At 38.4% G+C, this 20966-nt stretch overlaps 2 protein-coding genes across 2 annotated transcripts; both read left to right on the top strand.

The window, feature by feature from the left end:
- Nucleotides 1-529: 529 nt before the first annotated feature.
- On the top strand, nucleotides 530-1304 carry LOC136819463 (myc-associated zinc finger protein-like). Its single transcript, XM_067075686.1, has 2 exons — nucleotides 530-589; nucleotides 822-1304. The coding sequence occupies exons 1-2, from the start codon at nucleotides 530-532 to the stop codon at nucleotides 1302-1304; spliced, it is 543 nt and encodes a 180-aa protein (XP_066931787.1).
- A 3570-nt stretch (nucleotides 1305-4874) lies between these two features.
- On the top strand, nucleotides 4875-14717 carry LOC136819462 (uncharacterized). Its single transcript, XM_067075684.1, has 3 exons — nucleotides 4875-7082; nucleotides 11997-12521; nucleotides 12904-14717. The coding sequence occupies exons 1-3, from the start codon at nucleotides 4886-4888 to the stop codon at nucleotides 14715-14717; spliced, it is 4536 nt and encodes a 1511-aa protein (XP_066931785.1). The 5' UTR covers nucleotides 4875-4885.
- Nucleotides 14718-20966: the final 6249 nt, after the last annotated feature.

Below are 20966 nucleotides of genomic sequence, written 5' to 3'. Positions count from 1 at the left end.
GAGAGAATTGTAAAACAGTGCGATATTACGATATTATACTTACCTTCTGTTGTGTATAGAAAAGATCCTTTGGATGGCTATTTTCACCGATCACGATTGAATTCATATTTTGTAAACACTTAACAGACTGCGAATTAGACTATTATTGACACTAGTACAAACGGACTTGATGCACTCTTGACTACCTTAAATCTGCACTAGATTGAAATATGATACATCTGAAATCGTGCATGAACAATTAATTTTCAAATTTAATTAATTCAAAAATTTGTTTTTCAGTTTTTTTATCCAATGTGACTATGACGTCATTCGAAATGACATCAAACTCAGAAAATCTGAAACAATAAGAAAGTGTGAAAAAAGAGAAGCCTCCAGCAGGTCAGTGGTAATATACGGCTTCTGCACATTTTGCAAAAAATAAGAAAGTGTGAAAAAAGAGAACCCTCCAACTCTGGTCAGTGGTAAAGTATAAATAGTATAAATAAGCGGAAAAGAAAGGATTATATTAACTTAACAGACGATAGCAAGAATGGCAGAGGACATGGTTGACATTGAATTGGCAATTGGGGTGTCTTCAAAGGAAATAGAGGTAGGTTTGTTACTTTAAGCTTTCAGCCTATTTTCAATCTAGGCGCTTTTTTGAATTTTTATTTTGCCTCATTTACATAATTTTACAACATACTTTCCTTAATTACGATTGTCGAAAGCTACATAATCAAAACTTACTATAAAACTCATAACATTCAAACCAATAGTGACTATGTATCAGCAAGTTTCATGATATCGGTCAGAGCTAACAAATAATTTTTTGTTTTCTTCAGGTGATCAATATCGAGAAAAAAGCACTCGACGAGCCAAATTCTTCCCAGGAACCGGACTTGACGATTGAACCAAATTCTTTGGAGGAACCAGAGGTGATAGAAGCGGACAGCGATTACGAATTTAAAAACAAAAGAAAGAAGAAGCATGACTCAGTTAAATCAAAACGCGCCCAAGTCGAACAGAAAGCCCAACAGAAGACAAACGAATCAAAGACATGTAAAACATGTGGAAAAGTACATCGTACGAAATACCACTTAAAAAGACACATTCTAACCAACCATACGCGTGAGGAAGATTTACTATTTAAATGCTCTCTATGTGGAAAAGGAAAAGCAACGAAAGATCGTTTGGATACGCATATCCAACAAGTCCATCAAAATACCTCGAATTATCGATGCTCGAAATGTGAAAAGTACTTCCCTACAAAGATTAGACTGACCGCACATACGAAGAAAGACCAGTGTGCAATGATAGAAGATTAATGAACGCGACTCTGTGAGAAGACTGCTGAATGTGAATAATGAAAGATATCTTACTGTTTTTATAATTATAATTTCATGTTTTAATTAATTATGCAGTAATACACCTTTCCCAAGTATATCGATATTTTTCGGCCTCTCCAATTATTTTTTGTTGATTTTGTATTTCGTAGTAGAATCTTTCTAAATTAAATGCAAGTAGAGCAGGGTTTTGGAATAGTGTTTTTCAAAAAGTCGAAATAAACTCGGGAAAAGTGTATTAGAGACGAATCTTCTATCCTACCCGAACAAGTAGTTTTTATAAGGATAAACAAGGAACTTTAAGAAACTCTCTGGAACGAACAAAGATTTCAAAGATTAGGAAACATAAATCCAACCGACAATTATTAATTCGACAAAATACAGTGAAGCAAAAAGAGAAGTTTTAGACACAAAAGCACATTTCTTTATAAGAATACCCTATGTTTGCAGAATTTGTTTAAATCGTAGGAATACCCCAAGAATGCCTCCAGGAAGAGTCTGAAAAGATTAGGAAGATACCCATTTTTTAAAGTAAAAATTCACTTGCTTGAACGTCACTTGAGAGCTTGTATACTTTACATCAATAAGAGAATGATATTCTTAGAAGAAAGCAAAAATAGAAAGCGATGTGAAATGTGAAAACTTATAGAAAATGTCAATAGAAAAAAATAGTGGTAAATGTTATCGTGTAATATCTCGTAACATTTTCGGCGAAAGTTTTATTTTTAGAAATTAAAAAAAAAATGTTTTATCTAGCACGGCCTTTAAACACTTTTTTTGCACAAGTATGTTGGAAAAAGGTTCATTGTAAAAAATAGGAACAAACTTACGTACTTGTTTTGGGGTGAGAGTGCGAAAATAAATACAAAAGACCAGTTTAATTTCGAGTCCCGAGAGTAGATAGGATTAAAAAGAATATGATTTATTTCGTTGTTTATGTATAAAAAAGGTCTTTCCTAAGAAAAATTTCTAAAACGATTATGTTATATTCATAGTGAGAAGTACTGTTGCAGCATATTTTAATATGAATTAACTTGAAATAGAAACTTTAAGAAAAAAAACACAAAAAATGAAGAGGACTGCGAAGGAAAAAAGAAACTTCTTATAGAATCGACTCAATTCATACCAGTTTCACTTAGCGATGTTCTATTTTCTACCCATGTAAGATTATTCAACGAACCAACAGGAAGAATGCAAATTTATGTTGAATGCAATAAAAATACATGAAATAGTGACTATAAAATTAGTTTATTCATTCATTCCCAGAGTATTTTGGCCCAACATAGATCGAAGAAAAACTATATACAATGCGGAATGTTCTAGACTTTGTTCTATTTTTCATATATAATGCGATTTCATTCAAGAGCATACTTGGCAAGTCCAGCCGTTAAGTTCAACGTACTCCGAGACTCCAACACAGCATTTGTGAAATATACTTATCTCACAAACTGGGTTATTACATTTGATTATAGCATCAAGGTTTACTTTTTGGTCACAAAAGCATATTGTTATCCTGTCATCTTGAAAATCCTCGATACACTCATCGCATATCCAATGGCCACTTGGTACAGACTTCAATTTTGCGCATGTAAGATGGTACCATCTCACAGGGCAAAGTTCTTGACGACTGCATTCGACCATACCTTGCCGCGATTCTGTGAATAAGAAAAATCACAACTTCAATAAGTGAATGACGTTCTGGCCTTACTCTTTTGTGCTTAATTTAGTGAGAGCCAGTATGTTCCAAAAACATCCTTCGTGTGCACAGACTTGTTAGAAGCACACTAACTTTTTTAAATGATCATTTGGGTCCTAAAGATCGCAAAAAGTGATGGTGAACTCAATTTCGAAAATTTGACTGGTCCCCATGTGACCATATTACTACGAGAAAGCTTGAATTTCATTCTGTAAAAATTTATTTGATGAAACCTGTTTTTAAAGCTCCTCCCTTTTCAATTCAGATATCCACTCCAACATCTTAAATACTATTTGTATCTTGGGCCTACAAACTTGCTCTCAGACGTAGCCCAGGGAACGTGTACGTGTAATGTCCTTCTTATAGTCCCACTTGGGATAGGGGAAGGGTCAAAGTCGGACGGCAATAAAGTTCTGAAACCTTGTTTCACTAAGAAGCGTTCTACTTACTCTTTCCTCCACAAATACACTAATTATCCTCATCAAGACATCTTGGGCATTTCTAATCTTCCATCGGGAAATCTTTCAGATTCACACATTGAAGATGGTACCACTGGATTTTACAATCTTCGTTGGCACAAGGTACAAAGTTGCCTCCAAGCCGGCCTGGCTCACGACAAAAACAATACCTCTCAGAGTCACCTTATTCTTCTTCTTCAATGTTGTCTTTAGGTTTAACACCTCTTGGGTATTTCGTTGCTAATTTAACCTCTTTGTCACAACCTTGAAACCACGTCTCAGATATGTTGATCTAAAAAAAATTAAAATCTGTTGACCTCCCTCAGTAAAAACTGTGCGATCCATTATCTACCTTTTCCGTACCCCTTCTTGGTTTTTTTTTCGGAAAGTGCCATCCTTAAGAAATTCAGTGATTCGATTTATGAATTAGGCACAGAATTTTATTCACACATCTAAGAAAAAAGATTTATGAAACTTAGCTCAAAAACCATACTCATACCTTTTTTTATATATGTCTGCCAAGGGGGAGTAGTATTTTCGAGTGTAGGTTGGTGAAGCAAAATGGACATATGTCTTTTCTACTCTGCGGTAAGGAATACCAATGAAGTTTATGTTTGTCAAATCGTCAACAGTGTTTTGTTTGTGTATGTCTTCTTTCGACATAGCTGAAGGATTTCGATCACACCATAAGTATTCGAGAAGAAATAATCACCAGCTTTGATTTCCTCGCTGCTAGATTCTCCATCGTTTTCAGTGGTAATATTTGTTGGAGTAGTGTTTTGTCTGAATCGTTTGGCGTTTCGAACACCAGAAGAAGTAGTATCACCGCTTTGCTTGTACGCAGTCACATATTTAGCTAGTGTCATTGCTCTTGCGTCAACCTCTATGTGTGGTGCCTGAAAATTGAAAGACAAACAATTAAGGGGTATAAGTCAGTGCCAGCATATTCAACATGTTAATTCCATTCATAGTCAAATTGTAAATTGGGAGATTCAAAGGTTGAATAACCAAAATAATTGTATTGTTAAGAAATAAATTTAACTCACTTGTCTTATCTTATTTCATCAGTAGATATCACAGGAGTGGAGACAGACAATGGACTGAAGCAATTGACGAAATTATACGTGTTAATAGGTGTTTCAAAGTTCCAAAGATCCCACTGATTCTTCATTCTTTCTCTTGCTGATTTCGCCTAAAGGTTAAAACACGTCTATAATTGACTTCCAAACTAAAAATGGAATTCGAGTATATAACTATACAATAGTAACTGGTTTGTAGAGAACTATTAGAGACATTACATTTGTGATTTATCATTTCTTTTATATCTTTTAGTTCCAACATTGAAATATTTACAAAAAGTATATTCAAATGATCTCGGATCTATTTATGTTGGAACTTTTGGTTTGAATATGCCGTCTGTTAACTGCCCCGTCCCTGGGTGCAACTATGCCACCCCAGACACAGAGGCAGTCATTGTTGCAGCCCTTATCACCGCCCATGCCAATTCGACACATAACGGTCCAGCCCAAGCAGGTCAAGGCACAACCAAGGTGGAGAAAGTCAAGCGCCCAACAATCGTATCATCCAGCACATCTGAAGACTGGACGTACTTCCTGACCCGATGGAATGAGTATAAACAAGCCACACGTGTCGCTGGAAGAGAAATTATCATTCTATTGCTTGAGTGTTGCGAGGAACAATTACGTAAAGATTTAACGAGATCCTCTGTCGGACCACTAACCGAAAAGACAGAGGACGACATCTTAGCAGCTATCAAATCACTTGCCGTCCGAGAGGAAAATATTATGGTTGCCCGAGTCGCTCTAAACAACATGCATCAGGACCAAGATGAATCTATTCGTGCTTTCGGTGCCCGCCTCCGGGGACAAGCTGCAGTATGCAGATACGTTATCGATTGCCCAGGAGACGAGTGTAACATTGTAGTAGACTATACCGAACAAATTTTACGTGATGTTTTGTGCCGTGGGATTGTTGATCCTGACATTCAATTAGAACTTTTAGGTCATACAAATCAGGACATGACCTTAGAGGAAGTCTTTCATTTTGTTGAAGCCAAAGAGGCAGGCAAGAGATCAGCGAATCGTTTATTAGACAATCAAGCTGCTGCCATCAGAAGTAACTACTCAAAATCTAAAAGAGACACTTTGAAACAATCCTCACAAACTGATAAGACTGACAAAGTTGATAAAAACTCGAAATGTTCGTATTGTGGCACGTTTGGTCACGGTACAAACTCCACGTCTCAGTCTAGGAGAAACTCTTGCCCTGCGAAATCTGACAATGCTTCGATCCAAGAAGAATCCAACAGTGTTTTCAATGCCCTATGTGCTGTTTCTTCCAACGCTTCTACAGAGTCGCCAATTGCTCACCATTGTTACGATCCGTCGACCAACACCTGGAAAAAGCGATCGTCAAAATCGCAGCCCTTCATTCCGTTGTCCATCCAAGTTGCCGAAGAAGACTACCTCCAGCTTGGCTTCAAACCAATTGCCTTCGAGTCAAAACCGATTCAAGTCCGAGCAATGGCCGATACGGGATGCCAGAGTTGCCTCATCAGTTTCAAACACATCCAACGTCTTGGACTCAACAAGAAGGACCTTCTTCCAACAACCATGAAACTCAACTCAGCAAACAACCAGTCAATCAAAGTCCTTGGTGCGATTATACTCAAAATGTCAGGAAAACGTGAGGATGGTACCATCAAGGAAACAAAACAATTCGTTTACGTTACAAACGAGTCCGACAAGTTCTTCTTGAGTCGGGGAGCGTGCATAGACTTGGGTATCATCTCCGAAACCTTCCCTACTATCGGTGAATCCCTATCATTGGCAGATATCAACATCCCTCAGGACATTGTTTCAGAGTGTGGCTGTCCAAGAAGAGCCCTCCCACCACCCTTGCCAACAGAACTTCCCTTTCCAGCCACAGATGAGCACCGCCACAAATTAGAGAACTTTCTACTGGAATACTATGGTAATAGTACATTCAATACCTGCGAACATCAGTCGCTGCCACTAATGGAAGCACCTCCTATGAAACTCATGATCGACCCAGAGGCAGAACCAGTTGCACATCATTCTCCCATACCCGTACCCATCAATTGGCAAGACACAGTCAAAGCTAATCTAGACCGTGACGTTCGTTTAGGCGTGATTGAACCAGTACCAATAGGAGAACCCGTTACATGGTGCCACCGTATGGTTGTCTGCGCTAAAAAGAATGGCAACCCAAGACGAACTGTTGACTTTCAACTGCTAAATAAACATGCTTCTAGAGAGACTCATCACACGCAATCACCGTATCATCAAGTGCGCTCCGTTCCTACAAACAAAAGGAAAACCGCATCTGATGCTTGGAACGGTTACCACAGTGTACCTCTCCGAGAAGAGGACCGCCATCTCACAACGTTTATCACCCCTTGGGGAAGGTACCGCTACAAAACCCTCCCTCAAGGCTACATAGCATCCGGCGACGGCTATTCACGTAGATTCGACGAGATTGTGTCAGACTTTCCTGATAAGATCAAAGTTATTGATGATGCATTACTTTGGTCTGAGGACCTTGAAGCTAGTTTTTACCATCATTGTTTTAAGTCGTAGTAATCATTCGTCATTTGACATCCGTAGAGTAAAGACCTATCTCAAAAATTTTCGGCGCGTGAAAAAATAGGCGTTGTTTCTCGAGCCAAACTTTACAACATGCAGAACATGAATGTTACAGCAAGAAAGCAACAACAACATAACTTGGCAAAGCAACAAAAAGCATTGGAAGATGTACTTAAAGACATTCCTGAAGTAACCCCAACACAAGAAGACACGTTTACAGAAAACACTTTGACACAAAAAGACTCACAAGACTCTATTACAACTGTAGATGGTGATATATTTCACGATTCTATTTCTCAATCTGTTCTTAATGTATCTAAATCGTTTCTTGACGACCCTATGAAAGAGATAACACTCGAAATGATTTTCTATGAAATGAGAGTCATTAAGTACGATATTGCTTCCAAAATTGAGGCTGTTAAAGAGGATATTCTTATCAAAATACAAAATGAGAATCTTGCCATGAAAAATGAAATAGCCAACCTTAAAGATGAACTTTCTACAAAATCTCAAGTTATTGATGATTTGAAATTCAAGCTAGAGGAAGTTGTGAAACATAGTAATTCGGATGAATTGATCGAAATAGAGAGAGACAACAGTGAGCTACAACAGTATATTCGTCGAAACAATATCGAAATCGCTGGTATTCCTGACTCGGTTAAACAGGATGAATTGGAGGCAAAAGTAATTGAAATTGGTGAGGCTGTTGATGTTAAAATTTGTCCAAAGGATATTGAAGCTTGCCATCGCTTATATCAGAAACAAAATCAGCAAGGTCCAAAGCGTACTGTTGTGAGGTTTGTAAACAGAAAGCTCGCAGAAAATTTGATTAAAAAGGGAAAAGACTTTGGTAAACGTGAGATCTTTGAAAAAGCAAATCTATCAAAGAAAATTTACATTAACAATAATCTGTGCAGCTACTATAGATTTCTCTGGGGAAGGGCGAAAGCATTGTACAATTGTGAAGCCATTGATTCATTCTGGGTTTATAACGGTACTGTTAATTTGAGATTTAATGATGGTATTGAAACAATGAAGGTGACACATCTTAATGACTTAGTTAAAACTTTTCCTGATCATAGAAAACTCTTTGTTTGAATAAGTTTTTTTATTAAATTTTTGTTATTGACAATATCTCTGTTTAATTGTGTACAATTTTTCGTCTAAATGCTTGCTTTTTTTTTCTCCCTTTTTTTATTACATTTTGGCTCGAGGAACATTTGCAAACTTATTTTGCACACAAAAACTCTACAATGGCAAACGATGACTGCTCTGTTTGCTCGAAAAAAATAACTTCTAAAACTTTTCATTCTTGCCCCAAGTGTAAAAGACGATCCCATGCACGGTGTTTAGGCGTTGAACCAAAATACGTAAAAAACATTTGGCTCTGTAAACTTTGTACGCATGATGCTCTACCTAATTTCGAATCCAATGAAAAATTACCCATTGGTAAAGATATAAGTCACTTAAAATCATATTTTAGACATCTAAATTCTATTTCAAACTCTTTTTCTAACTTCGATTCTCAAATCGATGAACAACGTGGCGATATTACTTTTGATGATCATGTTAATCATTTTGACTGCAAATATCATAGTACTCAAGAATTTGCTTCTCTACCTCTCAAAAAACAAACTTTTTCTTGCCTTCATCTCAATATCTGCTCTTTAGAAAAACATCATGATAACCTTACTACTTTACTTTCTAATCTCAATCATAATTTCAGTATACTCGGTATCACTGAAACAAGACTCAAATCTTCTATCGAAAACACTGAACTTTCTATTAGCGGCTTCAAATCTTTTGATACCCCTGCAGTCTCAACAGTTGGGGGAACTGCTCTTTTTGTCTCGAACTCTCTCAACAAAAAACCTCGTAAAGATCTTTCAAAGATAGTACACTCGGACTGTGGTAATCTCGAATCAACCTTTGTTGAAATCGTCTTAAAAAATAGGAAAAACTTCATTGTTGGATGTATCTACAAACATCCCCTTTTAGACATCGACCTTTTCAATGATAAATTCTTAAAACCTTTGCTGAGAAAATCCTGTCAAGAAAATAAAAATCTTATTTTGTTAGGCGATTTCAACATAGACCTTTTGACTTGTGACTCTGTGATTTCTCACTCCAAATTTCTTGACATTCTTGGTGCCTACCAGATTCTACCAACTATTACCTTGCCAACGCGGATCACTGATACCTCTAGTACTCTTATTGATAACATCTTTACCTCTCCCTTTCCCTGCTCTTCTTTCTCTGGAAATCTTACAGTTGCTATATCTGACCATCTTCCACAATTTCTAATTTTGAATACTGACTGTGACTCTAAGTACAAACCTGAACTTCCTTTTCGTCGAGATTGGTCTAGATTTGACGAGGCTAGTTTCAAAGAAGAATTTGATAGCGTCAATTGGAATGGTCTTCTTGAAATTGAAAAGGGAAATGTTGACTCATCTTTTGATTCTTTTTTGACTCGTTTTTCTTCTTTGTATGATAAGCATGTTCCTTTGAAACAGTTGACCAGACGTCAAGCTAACCTTCTACTCAAACCTTGGATCACCAAAGGTATTCTCGTCTCTATGAACATCAGAGATAGCCTTAAAACCGACTATTTGAAAGTTCCTGATTCTTCATCCGATCTTAAGAATTTTCTTCGTGACAGATATAAATTTTATCGAAATCGCATTGTTTCTCTTATCCGTGCGAGTAAAAAACTCCATTATTCTCGTTACTTTTTTCAAAACTCAGGCAATCTTCGAAAATTATGGCAAGGCGTCAGAGAGATTATAGCTTCTCCTTCTTCTTCAAGCTCTATTTCTCTTAACATCAATGATTCCCTATCTTCGAATCCTGAAGAAGTTTCTGAAGCTTTTAACGATTTCTTTTCAACCATTGCAGGTAAAATACGATCAAAAATTCCCTTCACACGTCATCATTTTTCAGAATGGCTGAAGAATGACAATCGAAATACCGACTACTTTCTCATTGCTCCTGCTTCTAATCTTGAACTCTCTAAAGCTCTTATTTCTCTCAGTGAAAACAAGGCTACAGGTCCGAATAGCATCCCTTATCGAATCATTTCTTCCAATTTGGACACCCTTTCTTCGATCTTTACTCGTATTGTAAATCTCTCTTTCTTTACTGGTGTCTTTCCAAGTCAGCTGAAGGAAGCGAAAGTTATTCCTGTTTTCAAAAACAAAGGTTCTCCATTCGATGCTGAGAACTACAGGCCAATTTCTCTTCTTTCTAATATTGACAAAATCTTCCAAAAACTTATGCATAAACGACTGATGAACTTTCTCGACCAATCAAATTCAATCTACCCATTACAATTCGGATTCCGATCAAATCATTCAACTGAAACAGCCCTCCTTTACTCCATCAACCAAATTTCAAGTGCTCTAGATGAAGGTAAGTATGGATGCTCAATTTTTATCGATTTACAAAAGGCATTTGATACCGTTGACCACTCTATTTTACTGTCAAAGCTAGATTTTTATGGGGTTCGTGGGAAAGCTCTTGAATGGTTTCGATCATTTCTTTTTGAAAGATCACAGTTTGTTTCAGTCTCTGGTAAAAACTCTTCTTCTAAACACATGCAACATGGTGTCCCCCAAGGTTCTGTTTTAGGCCCTCTACTCTTTCTCCTTTATGTTAATGATCTTCATATTGCTCTTCGCTATTCTCTTGTCAGTTTGTTTGCTGATGATACTATGCTCTTTTTTGCGAATGAATCTTTGAAACCGATCGCCAAACAAGCTAATATTGATCTGAAGCTTCTTATGAATTGGCTCAAAGCTAATAAAATTTCTATAAACGCTAGTAAAACAGAGCTCTTATTATTTCGTCCAATACGTAAGAAGATCGATTACGACTTGAAAATTAAAATCAACGGGCATCGGCTCAGACCAAGCAAAGTTGTAAAATACCTTGGTGTGTATATTGATGAACATCTGAACTGGAAACACCACATCGATTTTGTCTGCAATAAACTAAAGAGAGCTAATGGAGCTCTGAGTAAACTTCGGCATTATGTCGACAAGAAAATATTAACTTCATTGTATTTTTCTCTTTTTCAATGTCACATATCTTATGCAGCGCAAATCTGGGGGCAACGCCAAACCATCCACGCCCGCCGAATTCTTATTCTTCAAAAACAAGCTCTCAGAATCATGTCTTTTTCTGACTTCCGTGCTCATTCTTTTCCTCTCTTTTTGCAGTTTAAACTTCTTTCATTTTTTGATTTTGTTAAATACCTTAACATTCTCTTTATTTTTAAACTTTTGAATCGAAAATTACCTCTTCCTCTCATACAAACTCTTGAGTACAAACGTTTAAATGATACAGACCGTCATGAAGTAATCCGTTGTAAGTCTGGACTTTTAAAAATACCTGAAGTAAAAACAGTGACTTATGGTAACTATTCAATTTTATACCAATCCATCTTGGTTTGGAATGAAATTCAAGATTTTGTTACTTTCGATGATTCGTCTACACTAGCATTGGATCGTCTTAAAGATTTAAGTAAATTATATTTTCTTTCCTCGTACACTTGATTTGTTTTTGTTTTTTTTAATTTTTTACATTTTTTTTTTTTTTCCCCTCTCTTTTTCGAGTTTGATTTTAAATTTCAATAGTTTCTTCTTTTTTTTATTTTAGTTTTTCTTTTATTTATTTTTTAAATTTTTTCCAATTTTTCGAAAATTATTTTATAAAAAATTTTATTTCACTTTGTTACTAGTAAGACCTTAGTAACTTTATTTTTCTTAGCTTTTCTTGTAATTATATCGTGCGGCCACCTCCTTAGTTTAGCTTTATGTCTATGAGTGTGGTCGCTAGTCTCGCTTTTTAGGACAAATAAATTACTTACTTACTTACTTACTTACTTACCAAGCGTGCAAGTGGTTAGACATTTGTGGAAAGAATGGGATAATCCAAAACCCATCGAAATTCAAATTTGGAGAGAACATTGTTGAATTTGCGGGGTTCGAGATCACCCTTGATTCTGTACGACCAGCTCCATCCATGCTAAGGGCTATCACTGACTTCCCGACACCAAAAAACATAACAGACGTTCGTTCATGGTTCGGGCTCATAAACCAAGTTTCGTATGCTTTTAGTATGACAGAGACAATGTTGCCATTCCGTGAATTGTTAAAACCAAAGACTCCGTTTTGCTGGACGGACGAACTCCAGCATGCATTTGAACAGTCGAAACTGCATATCGTTAGCGAAATCGAAAAAGGCGTTAAGATCTTCGACAAAGGATTGCCTACATGTCTTGCTACCGACTGGTCGAAAACCGGTGTAGGATTCTTACTCTATCAGAAACATTGTTCGTGCAAAAGTATCAAACCACAGTGCTGTAAAGATGGGTGGCAAGTCGTTCTAGTCGGCAGTCGTTTCACCAGCCCAGCTGAATCACGCTTAGACTAGAGTCTACTTTTGGCTGAACTTTGCTTTTTGATAATTTTTTATGACGCTGAGTCCAGTGAAGTAGACTAGGAGCGTTTGGCGAGGTCGCCATTTTGAAAAAAAATGTTGAAAATCCAAATAACAATAAAACTATTTGGAGTTGAAAGATATAATCACAAATCAGAAACAAACACTATTAACAGATTTGTAATCCCTTATTCTCAAATAAAAACATTGCTTCATACTGTTTTTACCTTCCAAAAACAACTTAAATCTGGCGGACTGTTTTACAGTCCGCCTAGGCAAAAGCATATTACCATATACTACCGGGCCACTTAATCGCGCCATCCAGTCTATAAAAAAAGCTTTAAGTGGACCCCGGGCTAAATCACGCTATGCACCTGTGGAAGGAGAGGCTCTTGCAGTTGCGTATTCCCTTGATAGGGCAAGACATTTCGTCCTTGGTTGTAAAGAACTGATCATTGCTGTCGACCACAAACCACTTTTGGGTCTATTCACCAATCGCTCTTTGGATGACATACCCAACAACCGGCTTGAGAACCCGAAAGAACTCACCCTACGCTATCGATTTTCCATGTATCACATCCCCGGACTGAAACACCGTGCATCTGATGCAACGTCAAGATATCCAACGGGTGATCCTTTGCCAGAACCATTGTTTCTCCAAGATGACATTGCACCCATCAATGTATCCGACCATACTCTCCAATCAATCCAATCGATCACTTGGGACAAAGTACGTCTACTATCGGCCAGTGACCCTGAGATGAAACAGCTTATTGACTTCATCGACTCTAACATGTCAGCTAGCAAAAACGAAATTCCAGCTTCAGTTCAACCATTCCATCAATTCATAGATCATCTCTCAACCGTTGATGGTGTCGCTCTCTACAAGGACAGAGTCATCATTCCCAAGCAGCTTCGACAAGCCGTCCTGATTGCCCTGCATGGGGCACACCACGGTGTCACATCCATGACCGCCAGAGCTGATTCGTCTGTTTTTTGGCCTGGTATTTCAAAAGACATTGTCAAACAACGTAACAACTGCAACCATTGTGACCGCATCGCCCCATCGCAACCATCTGCTCCACCAACGCCTCTCACATACCCAGAGTATCCTTTCCAATATCTGTGTGGTGACTTCTTTCACCACAAAGGACATTATTACCTCGTATGTGTTGATCGATATTCAAACTGGCCCATCGTTGAAGAGTCCAAAGAGGGTGCCACCAGCCTAATAAATTGTCTCCGACGCTCCTTTGTTACCTACGGAATACCGGACGAGTTATCATCTGATGGAGGTCCAGAATTCACCGCGTCATCAACTGAAACTTTTCTGAAGAATTGGGGCGTCAAGCATCGCCGTTCATCTGTTGCCTTCCCACACAGCAACTGCCGCGCCGAAATCGGTGTCAAGACCGTCAAGCGAATGCTCACCGACAACTCTGGACCGAATGGGGAGCTCGACACCGAATCATTCCAACGTGCAATGTTACAATACCGCAACACACCTAACCAGGACACCAAGCTCTCATCTGCCATGTGTTTATTTGGCCGTCCCATCAAAGATTTTATTCCAATCTTTCCTGGTAAATACCTACCACACTCCACATGGCAGAACGTCCTCCAAGACCGCGAGAACGCACTCCGTCATCGTCACATGAAGATTGCTGAACGGTTGGAGCAGCACACAAGACGCCTGCCCCCACTCCGTGTTGGTGATCGAGTGAGATTGCAGAACCAAATTGGCCCCCATCCAAAAAAATGGGACAAAACCGGATCTGTCGTCGAAGTCAGACAACATGACCAATACGTTGTACGTGTAGATGGATCGAGACGTGTCACTCCCAGAAATCGTAAATTTCTCCGCCGCTACGTACCTGTTCATCAAACACCACAATTCGTCGGGAACGACATCCCGGTACCAATTTCTCCTACAGCCCAACAACTGCTCAACACACCAAGAGAAACAACTTATGCGCCCGGCGTATCTCCAACACCACCTGCTCGTTTGACTGAGCAGACACATCCATCAAAGAACACCTCCCCAGCACCTTCTTCCGACGGATCAACATCAACTTTGGATCCAACACCTACAACCAACGCGCAAGCTCCAGTCTTACGAAGATCAAGTCGTATTCGTAAACCTCCAAGCTATCTTACTGACTTTCAAACATGAACTTTCGTTTGAACACTGTTGATTTACTTGAGAAACTTTCAAACACAAGTTTTCGTTGAACACTGTTGATTTATGTACGTCAAAGACTTTCAGACACAAGCTTTTGTTAGTACATTATGGAACTACATCGAGAAACTTTCAACCAGCCTCTCATTTGAAGGCTTGTGCACACGTGTATATATTATCGTCATTCCCTTCAGTAATGACTGGGGGAGATAGAGAACTATTGGAGACATTACATTTGTGATTTATCATTTCTTTTATATCTTTTAGTTCCAACATTGAAATATTTACAAAAAGTATATTCAAATGATCTCGGATCTATTTAGTTTTCATTCAGAAAAATCTTTTTACTTCTCCAATTCTCAGAATTCCAGGAAATTATAACACACTATAAACTAAAAGAGCCCATATATCATGGATGAATAAATCACTCTGATCAAGAACGAGTTTAATAGCAATATTTTTCGCAGGAACTAATTTCTGTGGAACTAATGCGTTTTTGGGTGTCTACTCTTTTGTTTAATTGTAGGGGTGGGTGGAATAAGCAGGGGAGTTGGTAATTTGGGAGAAAATCCATAAAATGGGGGAGGTCAATATTAAGCGATTTTGGGGTGATTTTCCCGAAAACCCCTAGGAGAATGAAGGTTTTGGTTTGGGACTTTTTCAGGAAAATTTCATAAAATTGGGGTTCATTATAAAATGATTTTGGGGGGATCTTTTTCCCGAAAAATCGCAAAGTGACCCCCTTTAAGCGCAAAAGAGTACTGCAAAAATTAGTTCCATGAATACAATCTTTGTACTAAAAATCCTCAAAAGCCTCTAGGAACATAAAAGGGTTTGAGCAAAAAGTGGGTGGCAACCGCTAAAATCATTTCCGCAAAATGTGCCAAGTAAAACCTCAAAGTATTTTTGTGTAACAATTTTCCGAAATTGAGGTATCAGAATTTGAATACTTTTTAAATGGGTTATTACAGGACAATAGAAGGATCCCACATGCAAAATATTACAAACCATCTGATTATCCCCTTAGTAGTACACTTATTATGGAAAGGACTCCAAATAGGCTAGAACTTCGGCTAGTTCGAAACGCAGGTCACAGGTCACAGGTCAACAGGTCACAGGTCAACAGAGTGCAGACCGGAAAAAAAAAAGATCATAACATAACATCAATACATAGCGCATTAAATTACAAAAAAGTAATACATGCTATTGAGATATTATATAATGACAATTGAATAGAATAACAACCTATTTTGACATAGTGACACTTACTTACAAAAATAATAACAAAACCATAAAACCTGATGCAAAAAAAGACAAAAACACGAAAAATATTTATCATACAGAATGTGATGTTGATAGTGTGAATGGATATAAAACGGCACCAATCAGAAGCTTGTGAGGTCCCTAAGAGAGTGGTTTTAGAAGGATGAAACTAATTAATCATTCAATTGTTATTTTAATGACTTAATGACAATTTTTGACAAAAATATTGACAGAATCACAAGATATCATGTCTTACAAGAGAAAAACACCAAAAATATTTAGCATACCGAATGTGATGATAACAATATGGCTGGATATAAAATTACACCAATCAGAAGCTCGTGAGTTCTCTGAGAAGGTAGTTTTAGAGCGATGTGTTTTATTATATGTAACCATCCAGAACCATCATATAAGATTACAAACATTACAATATGTAATATACCTGTTATACGTATAATATGGTTTCAAATATTTTCTGGTCTGTGTTATACACGGCGCAAACTGCGAAAGATCGATAAAAGCACATGGTTAAATTTTGATGTTTGAAATGGTTTTATATGGATGAAATTGCTTGAGAATTATGTTTTTGATAATTCTTTGTGTTTTTCAAACATTTTCCTCTGCAATGACATTGATTAGAGTCAACCTGTCATCACTGACCTGTGACCTGTGACCTGCGACCTGTGACCTGTGACCTGCGTTTCGAACTAGCCGCTAGAACTTTGTCTGCAAAGTAGTTATTTTTTCTGACAAAGAGCTAAATTGCTGGTTTCAATTTTCATGCAATGCCTTAAAATAAGCTGACTTAAAAAAATAATATTTGCGAGCAGATTTTTTTTAAATGCACACACTTGTTATGCTTTTATCAAAGAATTATTGCAATACAGACTGTATCTTTATAAAGTTAATCATAAAGACTGGTGCGTCCAGCCAAACACAGATTCGATCTGTAGCTCTCACTGCACCATATTAAAATTATCCACACCACATTGTTAGCTTTTTGAATTATATAATATTAGTGAAACAGGGACTCGGTCAGAAGGCTGTTTATGCAAACATAATTATTGACCCCCTTTATACCCATCCATCCCCCTTTCTGTGATGGAATTTTATCTCCCCCCTCCCTTTCTTACAGAACATCCGTTTTGAAGGAAACTTGCTCTATGCACCACCAAAATTATTTAAAGAGTACAAAGTATATGCAGCCATTGCAATGAAACTTTGCTAGTTTTATCAACCTACACTTTTGCCATCAATCACATTTATTCTTTTGAAGGGACATAAAAGTAGTAAAATGTAAACATTGCGCGAACCATCTGTCATTAAAGAGAACAATTAAAATCACGTGTCCAAAACAAACTTGTAAAACAATTGAACAATCAAAATTAGCCATATTTAGTTTTATTTTTTATTTTGACATATGTGACATTTGTTTTGATTTTGTATCCGCTGCATACAGTTTGTTTACAAATATCGCAAGTCCTGTAAGTCCCTTTAAACAAACTGACCATATTTGTATATAATCAGATTGGCCAAAGTTTTCAAAGCCCCTTTATTATTTTATTTCCCTAAATTCTCACCCCACCCCAGTTTTTTTGGCAAATCCTGGTACTATGCCCCCTAGAAAGACCCCAGAAAGTTGGCATCCTCTTTTAATAGGGGGTAAAAGGGGGGGGGGTGCAAACTACGGGAAAATTTGAAAATGCAAAGCCCAAGAATGTTCAATTGAGATTTATTGTCATCTCACACCCCCCCCCCCCTATCAACCTTTTTCTTGCTTTCTCCAAACATGTTGGATTATGTTCTTACAAAAGTACAGTCCCGCACCAACACAACAAGCAAAAATTCAGTTGCAATTTTAATGAAAATGCTGGGCAGGGGATACACAATAAAATTGTATAGTGGATACACAATAAAATTGTATAGTCAATAGTGGCAGTGATAAAATGAAAAAGTGGTAGGCTAGTCTCCTTCCAACCTATCTGCCTACTTATATATCCGTAAAATTACTTCTTACTTACTTAAGAAGCTTTTCCACATCAAACATCGTAAAGAAAAAGACCTACCCAGACTTTAGTACAAAAATAACAAGATAACATTTTTGACATTTCATTACATATTGACTGAAAGTTTGACTTCGAAAACTGTTTTGTTTTTTAGCAGGCAGACAGTTTGCACTTTACATCGATTTACATATAGACGCCCACACGAAAAAAATGCCGACTCTGTCATAATTTCCCGTGTCAGCGAATAACAACAGATCAAAGGGAATACTAATGTTGTTTGCCAGGGTGATTTGCTACATCCCATATAAAAAGCAAATCGTCATGGGGACGAGGTTGAATCCGTGGCCATCCGTGGCAATCCGGAGGCAATCCGTGGCAATCCAGAGGCAATCCGTGGCAATCCGGACGGAATTCGCGTTTTATCACTTCCCTCTGTAAAATAGACAATTTTGATCCAGAGACCTAAAATCATTGATTAAACATTCCCGGTATAGTGGAACAACATTTGGGAAGGTTTAGTGGGGGATTACTTGTCTGAATTGCCTAGACTATTAAAGTTCAGCCAGAAGTACGAAAGCAGCCGGCGAGGCGACCTTTTTTACTGATGTGTTCTGAGAGCATGTTTTAGCTAGAAATTTGGATCTGTTCTGATAGGACCTTCGTAAATCAATCAGCTAGAAATAGTGATGTGTTAGGACGAGACAGGGGTAGAATCAAGGTCATTGATAGGTTTATGTTGAGCGAGGCAAAAGCAAGCTTGGCAGAGAGTGCAGACGTCTTTCATGACGAAGAAGAAAAAGTTGTAAGAACTGAACTTTACCTTGTCAATTATTTGTGTCACTCCCTGTTTGTTGACCCCAAAGCAATACGACTAAGTGGATACTACATTGGCGACGAATAGACTTATGTTACCCAGTTCCAGATGATCAACAACCTGAAATAGACTCTTGTTGTCTTCAGAGAAAAATTCCAAATTACGCTTGCTTCCAATCGAACCATCCACATTTTGTCTCGATAAGTCAAATCCAATATAGCCGCCAGAGGCGCTCTCTATTCCGCCCTCCCAACCTTTAAACGCCCGAGAGACGCGGGTGCCGCCCTCGATTCGTTCGATAAATATGTTAAGAGAGCAAACATGATTTTTGATACAGAGGACATTGACGAAGATAAGAAAAAGAAAGCTCTTTTGCAACTCTGGGGTGGAGACGAAATGATTATGTTTTTCGAGCACGAAGGAAAGGTGACGACAGAAGATAAATACGCAGCCGCAATTGACAAAATCAGAAACTCCATAAAAGGGACAGATAAACGAAGCTTACCCGGTATTTAAACTATTTAACGAGATGCCACAAGGGCAGATGCCGTTCACCGAATGGTACACAAAAGTTTTGGATCAAGCAAGCTCTGCAATTTCGCCACCTACACTGCAAAGAAAGCCGCTCGCGACGCTATGACGATGCAGACGAATAACAATAAGCTCAGGAAATGCCCTCGCGGAGGGTGCAAATTTCGATGATTTCGTTAAATACGGAATAGCGCTAGAATCATCATCGATACAAGCGCAAAACATTGAGAAACAGGAGAGTGTTAACTGGATCGGCAGTAGAAGAGGACCAAGAAGACCAGACCCATCGAAACCGAACATCACGAGAGATTCGATCGGTAGGGGAAAGCAAACCGAAAGTTCCCCAAAAATTTGTGACTTTTGCGGATATGAACGTCGGAAAGCCCACTCAAAAGGAAAGTGTCTCACAAAAGGGAAACGTTGCAATGACTGCAAGAAGAAGCACCATTTTGCGAAATCGCCAGTATGTCCTGGTGCACCAGAAACAGATGTTAATGCCCTGGACGAATCGAGTGATTCAGACGATGAACAACTGATGGGTCGCGTCTTGACCGTGAACTTCATCCCTCTGGTGAATGACCAAAATGAAATTGAAATGATCGATGTGGAAGCCAATGGTACGTGTTTGAAAATGAGAGTCGACTCCGGATGCAGAAAGACTCTGATCCCAGAAAAAGACTTTCGCAAATTTGCCAACACGACCAGACTGTATAAATCGAAAGTGAAGCTCCGCCATATGGTACTAAAGACCTACTGCGAGTGAAGGGTAGAGCAAAGATCGAACTGACCACTAGCAGTGGAGCAACAGCCGAGCAACTCGTTTACGTGATAGAAGGAAACCACACGGAACCGCTCTTAGGTTTAGAAGCATCGTTAGAGCTCGGTGTCTTGGAGATTCACCCAGAAGGCCGCAGAGACGCCAATGATCCGGAAACGCCAGTATACCACATCAACGAACCAGAGAAAGTCCCAACTTCAGTGACTGAAATCATCGACAAGCATCAACCTATCTTTGAGGGAATCGGCAAGTTCAATAAATCAGAAATAAACTTTGATATAGACGGATCGATCAAACCAATGATACAGAAGGAGCGGCCGATACCGTTCGCTTTCAGAAAACAAGTCACGAAGAACTTAGAGACAATGACATCATCGAAGGCCCGTTAGACCCAAGTGTTAACCTCTACTGGATCTCGAACATTGTCATTACAAAGAAACCATCCGGGCAGATACGCATGAATTTAGACATGCGTCACGCACGTATGACCGTAAAGTATGAAAAGGGAAGCACCAATCCGACAGATTACAACAGTCGACATCCATTGCCCATAACTGAGCAACAGAAGATGCAAGCCAATGAGGAAACCTTTCACATCAATGCTATCATCGACGACGATATTGCCGACGCTATGACCTTCGACATGGTTCGAAAAGCAACAAACGCCGATGACCAGCTCGCCCGCTTGAAATTTTGCATCCTTGAGAAAGGATACATTCCGAAGAATGCAAACGACTTACAGCCGTTCCGACACGTATTCGACGAACTTTCAGTTGCACGACAAGTCGTTTTACGAGGAGAACGACTCATTATTCCGGAAAGTTTGCAGCCTGACGTGATAGCTCTCGCTC

The sequence above is a fragment of the Clytia hemisphaerica genome, unplaced genomic scaffold (assembly GCF_902728285.1).
Source record: "Clytia hemisphaerica strain Z4C2 unplaced genomic scaffold, Clytia hemisphaerica genome assembly, whole genome shotgun sequence".
In the NCBI taxonomy this organism is placed as follows: Eukaryota; Metazoa; Cnidaria; class Hydrozoa; order Leptothecata; family Clytiidae; genus Clytia; species Clytia hemisphaerica.
The sequence above is the reverse complement of the archived record's forward strand: the minus strand, read 5'-3'. Positions and strand labels throughout refer to the sequence as shown.